This window comes from Mandrillus leucophaeus, unplaced genomic scaffold (assembly GCF_000951045.1).
Source record: "Mandrillus leucophaeus isolate KB7577 unplaced genomic scaffold, Mleu.le_1.0 Scaffold46, whole genome shotgun sequence".
NCBI classification, from domain to species: Eukaryota; Metazoa; Chordata; class Mammalia; order Primates; family Cercopithecidae; genus Mandrillus; species Mandrillus leucophaeus.
Window position 1 is genome coordinate 3,025,171 of NW_012104920.1, and position 6,638 is coordinate 3,031,808.

General features: G+C 52.4%; 1 protein-coding gene across 2 annotated transcripts in view; it reads right to left on the reverse strand.

Annotated features, from left to right (window-relative positions):
• WSCD1 (WSC domain containing 1) overlaps positions 1 to 6,638 on the reverse strand; it is a 65,177-nt gene that overhangs the window by 31,421 nt on the left and 27,118 nt on the right. For both annotated transcript variants that reach the window (XM_011994671.1, XM_011994670.1), the window contains exons 3-4: positions 3,989 to 4,103; positions 1,890 to 2,074 (exon numbers count right to left, since the gene is read on the reverse strand). In XM_011994671.1, coding sequence (XP_011850061.1) covers positions 1,890 to 2,074; positions 3,989 to 4,103 — 300 coding nt within the window. The remainder of the gene's footprint in view (positions 1 to 1,889; positions 2,075 to 3,988; positions 4,104 to 6,638) is intronic.

A 6,638-nucleotide genomic window follows, 5' to 3' on the forward strand; every position in this document is an offset into this window, starting at 1 on the left:
CCTCCCAAAGTGCTGGGATTACAGGCATGAGCCACCACGCCCAGCTGATCCCATACCTCTTTACCTGGGCTCTGCCCCATTCTTGAACTAATCCATCAGCTCTCCTGGAGCCCTGTTACTAGGGCATGACCAGAGGCGGTCGTGTCCATGAGTCAGCAAGCCTGGACCCAGGGCTGTGCCTCTGCGTCCATCACCGCTGCCCTACCCTTGCCAGTGGTGGGGGTGGTCTCCCAGGCTCTGACTCCTTCCCAACCCGCCTCTCCCAACCATGAAAAGAATGGTCCTCAGCATGTGCAATGGTGCACAGCCCTATTATTTTATCAAGGAGCCTTCTGTGATTAGAGGAAGTGGATTTGTGCTCATCATCTTGCAGGGAGGACAAATCTGAGTTTCCAACTCCTCCTTTGAGTTGGGCCCCTGCAGGGCCATCTCTATTTGCTAGCCCTTTGCACTGAAATTCCTTGGAGTCCAATCTTGCTTCCTGACGTGTCAGCTTGGTTGACTGTTTCCTCCTGAGTTCCACCACTTTGAACCCAGCACTCAGTGAGTATTCGCCGCTGGGCACCGCTGCGCTTGGGTTGGTGGCACAGCTCTCAAGGGGACACTGCATTTGGCTCTGCCAGAACCTCCAGGTGACCCAGAGCCAACTTTCATGTTGAAACTTTCAGGCAGATCATATACATTCGAACTCCCAAATGCATACAAATGCAAGCCTGTGCGGTGGTTACAAATTCTTAGGAAGACGTTTATCTTCACCTGAACTCAGGTCAAGACAGACAAGCTTTGTTCTAACTCTCTGAATGGGTGGGAGATATATATTTTTTTTTAATCTAAACTTTCGCTGATTTACATTTCAGTGAAATTGAATCCCACTGTATACAAAAGTTTCAATCCAATTCCTCGCCCTGAGAAGCCCAAGGCCTCCTTCCCTATCCTGCTTAGACGTTAAGATCTAAACTGAGTGGCCACCCAGCCTGGCGGCTTCCCTCCGCTGAGCCCCAGGGCCACACAGCATATCTGTACCTCTCCCCACTGTGGCTCTTTGTTCTTCATTTCCGGATCCAAGGGATTGTCTTACTTTCCTGCTAGTTCAGCTATGCATTTACAATAATGTTTGCTACATGTTCTGCAGCATTTCTAGGCGCTTTATAGTTAGGGAATTTTCTGACTGGCTCACACCATTGCTAGAAATATAGGTCTCCCGGCTGGGTGCGTGGCTCACGCCTGCAATCCCAGCCCTTTGGGAGGCTAAGTCAGGCAGATCACCTGAGGTCAGTAATTCAAGACCAGCCTGGCCAACATGGTGAAACCCCGTCTCTACTAAAAATACAAAAAAACAGTAGCCGGGTGTGGTGGCGGGTGCCTGTAATCCCAGCTCCTCGGGAGGCTGAAGCGGGAGAATTGCTTGAACCTGAGAGGTGGAGGTTGCAGTGAGCTGAAATCGCGGCACTGCACTCTAGCCTGGCCTGGGTGACAGAGTGAGACTCTATCTCAAAAATAAAAAATAAAATATAAAAATTTTTAAAAAAGAAAGAAATCTAGGTCTCCCTCTGCAATTTACAAAATAGACTATAGCTCAGAGAGGGGCAGTAAGCTGCCGGAGGCCACACAGCATGTCTGAGGCACACTCAGGCCTCCCAATCAGTCTCTCTCTCCTGCAGGGGACAAGCAAAGGTATGCTTCAGTGAGGAACTCAAGCAATTAAGCCTTTGATGGACCCTAGCCCCATCCCCGCCCTGCCAGGAGCCCGTCCAGTGATGGCAATAGGGAAGGGAGGGCGGAGGTTGGCACGGGTTCTGCCCCAGGTAGTTTGGAATGAGAGGCTGTGGGAGACAAGCAGCCGGAGTGAGTGGGATGGACAGGGTTCAGAGAGAGGCTGGCCTACTCACGCTTCCTGGAGCCCGGCTGCAGCTCGTCTACACGGTACACGGAGAGCCGGTCCACAGCGCCACACACAGAGCCCTTCTCGCCTTTGCACTCATGGCTACACTCTTCCAGCCCGACGCTCGTCGCTGGCAGCCGGTTCCCGCAGTAACACTCCGCCCCGGCCTCCAAGCCGGCGTAGACATAGGACCTGAAGGGAGACAGGGCCTGGGTGAGTCCGGACCTTGGCCCAGAGCTAGGGCTGGGGTCTAAACTGCAGGCTGTTTCAGCTTGATCTAGACTAGAAAGTATGTTTAAGCAAGGACCTTGTCTCTTCTTTCTCCTGCCTCAGATTCTCCATCTGCCTAAGAGGGATAACTCATTGCTACCTGGCAGACTGTGGAGAGGATTTATGTGGTCATGCAGTGGCAACTGGGTCTGGAGTAGGGATATGGGCTGGACTTGAAGCTGGTCTGGGTGAACAGGCAGACAGGGGCTACAGCCGTCAGCCTATGGCTGGTCTTAGGAATCAGTCTCCAGCCACACTCAAGGGTCACCTGGCTAAGTTCAGGGAACAGTCTTTCCTTTGTGATAAACTAATGGAACCAGCCCCACTGCTCCCTCTCGCCAGCCCTGAGTTCTGCCCTGCAGGGTGCCTGGTCACAGGTTATAATGGGTCTAAATCTGTGATGTGCCTGTAAACTGGTTCTCAGTATGTGACCAGGAGAGCTCTGGTTTGTACTGTTTGCCAATTTCTGTGGTGTAAACACTCCCACTGTAGAAGATTTTAAGCTACCAATAGTTTTATAATGGGCTTACAACAACTCTAAAAATTTAACAGTTTACCCTGGTGAGTGGCCATGAGCTGGTCTGAATTGCCTGCCACATGTCATGTCTTGTTACACGCAGCCCTCATCTCCACAGCCATTTCTCTACTTACTTTTACCTAGTTGTAATACCATAGGTAAAGAAAGGTTGGAAATGGAACCCACAGTGAATCACACAGGACTCCAACTACAGAAAGCAGTCAACACTTTCAAATCAGTGGATCTAGATGTGAAAAGCCCAGAATGAAAATCCAAACACAAGCTTCAAGTCCCCATTTGACCACGTCCTAGTCCTAGCGGTGAGACCCTGAATATCACTTACCATCTCCGAGTCTCAGTTTCCTGATCTATTAGGAGACTAAAAAGAGAATGTATCATCCTGTTTCCACTTTATCTAGACTATGACGTATGTTTCCGTAAGGACCTTGTCTTTTCTTTCCCCAGCCTCAGTTTCTCCATCTGTAAAATGGGGATAACCCATTGCTACCTAGCCGACTGTGGAAAGAATTTATATGACATAACAAAAGTGAAAAAAATCTGTGGGATAAATAAGTGAAGGGTGAAGTCTGATTCTGTTTAACCCACCTCTCTCAGATGTGTACACACACACACACACACACACACACACACACACACATACACAGTCAATTGTGAAGGCCTTGACATTAGGGACCATTGCCCTGGCATATGGTAAGTGTCTGGCAACTATTGGGTGAGCTGGAAGTATCAGAAAAAGTAAACCTTGTTATACACACAAGGTGAAAATACTTTTCCTACCAGAGCTGGAAAGATCTTCTCAGAGAAATCTCAGTTAAAGCCCTTTATCTTATTGTAAAACAGATAAGTAAACGGAGTCCCAGGGAAGGAAAAGAACTCACCAAAGTCACACGCTGAGTCCCAGCTATGGCTGGACTGGAAGTCGCATCTCCCTGCACTCAGCACCAGCACCCAAGCTCCCAGCACCCAGATCATCACCCAACTCCCAGCACCAGGCCATCACCCAGCTCTCAGCACCCAGGCCACCACCCAGCATCCAGCACCCAACTCCCAGCACCAGGCCATCACCCAGCTCTCAGCACCCAGGCCATCACCCAGCATCTAGCACCCAGGCCATCACCCAGCATCCAGCACCCAGGCCATCTGCCAACAAACTTTCTTTCTTCTGGACAACTGGGATCTGATCAGTGCATTCTAATTATGCTATGACAGCCAACTGGTAGCTGATATGCCTCGTCACTCTAGAACTGTCCCTGGACCTTCCTCCCAGTGGAATCAACAGCCCAGGACCCAGCACTCACCGCTCCGCACACGCATCCTGGCAGTGGGAGACAGTCATCTTTCTCAAGTCATAAAACACAGCTCCTTTCAGAGTCCTCTCGTGGCCATCATCACTGAAGCATCCAATGTAGGTGCCTGCAGAAAGGGAAGCATGGCTGACACCAGAGGCCCAGGAATCACGGGCCCACCCTTAGGAAAAGCCAGGGGAACCTCTCCCTTCCTGGCCAAGGCCACTTCTCAGAGAAACCCGGGGGATGAGAGCTGCAGGCAACCTCCCCCTCAGTGCTGAGTCAAGGGAGCATCTGACACCTCCCTCTTGTTTGTTTCCTGCCCATTTTCTCTTAGTTAATGGCCCACTGTCCACCCAGACAGCTCTGCCAGGAGCCTGGCGTCAGCCTGACCACTGCTTTCTTCCACTGCCCCCAACTCACAAGTTGGGAAGGCTGGATTACCTCTCATGGGCTCCACCCCTCCTCTCCAGCCCTGCCCTCCCTGGGCTCAGAGCGGCCTCTCTACCTTGGCAAGTGTCCTGAGAGACAAGGTCCTTGTGGGCCAAAGAGAAGAAATCCCTTAGGGCAAGTTTGATTTTAGCAAATTCAAGGAAGAGCTTTCAAACGGGGCAAGCTATCTCAAGATAAAGTCTGTCATCCTAAGAGGGAGTAAGGCCCCATCTCTGGAGTGTGTCCGCAGAGTCCGTTAAGAGTAGGAGAAAGCGTCCTGTGTGGGAAACAGCAGGGCCAAGTGACCGCAGAGGCCTCTCCAGGCTGGTCACCTGCACACATCCCTGGAAGGGGATGCCGGGGACACCCATGCTGCAGTGGCAGTGAGAGGCCAGCCGTGCCCACACGCACCAGCGAGAGTCTTTCACAGCCCTGCCCTGCCACCCCGAGGGAGGGAGACATCTCCCAGAGATGCGCAGAGAAGCTCGGAGATGGCAGTCCCGATGCGAACGCGGGTAGGCATGTAAATGTCACGCGCACCAGTGTTTTGAAGGAGCGGCGTGGGAATCTGCAAACACGCCGTCACACGGCCCCCAAGCTGTGAACGCACACCCACAATAGCTGCGCAAGATCTGGATCGGGCACCTGTGATAAAGACGCCGCACGTCTCCGCAGGAAGGGCTGCGTTCCACTCATTCATGTCATCTGGGGAGCGCGCCGCTGCCTCCAGAGAAATTAGGCTGCCTCTGGGAAGTAACACGCCCAAGGCCTCCCAGCAGCCTGCCAGCGGCTCCCAAGCGGCTTTTCGGGGAGGAGGAAAGTCCCGATGGTCCACAGGCCTGGGTGCTCCATGAGGGCAACGGAGACTGTCTTTGTTCCTGCCAAGAGCCTGGTCTGGGGCAGCGGCTGGGGGAGCCAAGGCACCACTGAGTGGCCTAGGGGAGGAAGCCTGCCAACCATCCGCTTCTGGCCCCTCATCGACGAGTGACTTTTATTTGTATTTAGCAGAGAGCCAAAATACAAAGGCGGGGGCTGGGCGCGGGCTCACACCTATAATCCCAGCACTTTGAGAGGCCGGGGCGGGTGGATCACTTGAGATCAGGAGTTCAAGACCAGCATGGTCAACATGGTGAAACCCTGTCTCTACTAAAAATAAAAAAAAATTAAAAAAAAAAAAATAGCTGGATGTGGTGGCACACACCTGTAATCCCAGCTACTCCAGAGGCTGAGGCAGGAGAATCACTTGAACCTGGGAGGTGGAGGTTGCAGTGAGCCAGGATCGTGCCACTGCACTCCAGCCTGCGTGACAGAGTGAGACTCTGTCTGACAGTAAACGCCACATTTAATTCCACCTCTGCCCTCGCTAAATAACTTCAACCTTCTGTGCCACAGTTTCCTCACCTGTCGAACACATACGTGCCCACCCACACCGCCTCCCCTTGCTCAGGCTCATGTCTCTGGCCTCCAGGTTTGGGCCTGTCACTGCTCATCCCGCCTACCTACCCTTCGCTTCCTGCCTGTCCTCAGGCCTTACATCTCCGACCCTGACCATGCCAGCGCACAGTGGCCTCCCCTTTCTCTGGGTTTTTATATGCTATGCTTGAAAAACTCATCCACCATCTATACCCTTGCCATTAGCTGTTGGAGTCAAAAATCTTTTACACCTGGCTGGGTACAGTGGCTTGTGCCTGTAATCCCAGCACTTTGGGAGGCTGAGGTGGGTGGATCACTGGAGGTCAGCAGTTCGAGACCAGCATGATCAACATAGTGAAACCCCATTTCTACTACAAATACAAAAATTAGCCTGGTGTGGTAGCACATGCCTATAGTCCCACCTACTCGGGAGGCTGAGGCAAGAGAATTGCTGGAACCTGGGAGGCGGAGGTTGCAGTGAGCCGAGATGGTGCCACTGCACTCCAGCCTGGCGACAGAGCAAGACTCCATCTCCAAATATATATCTTTTACACCTGTGCGTCCTATCTCTGCAACATGATTGAAGGCTCCTAGAGGACAGGAATTACACCTTTACCAGAGCTGGTGACCCCCCGGTGACTCGCCAGGGATAGGCGCAATGTCAACATCCGCGCCTGACTGTGAACGGTGGGTTCCAGCTCCTAAAAACCATGCTGACATGCCTGGAGGGTGCAAAGTTAGGAGCCGAGAGCCTAAATACAAAGGCTGGGGTCAGGCGTGGTGGCTTACACCTGTAATCCCAGCACTTTGGGGGACC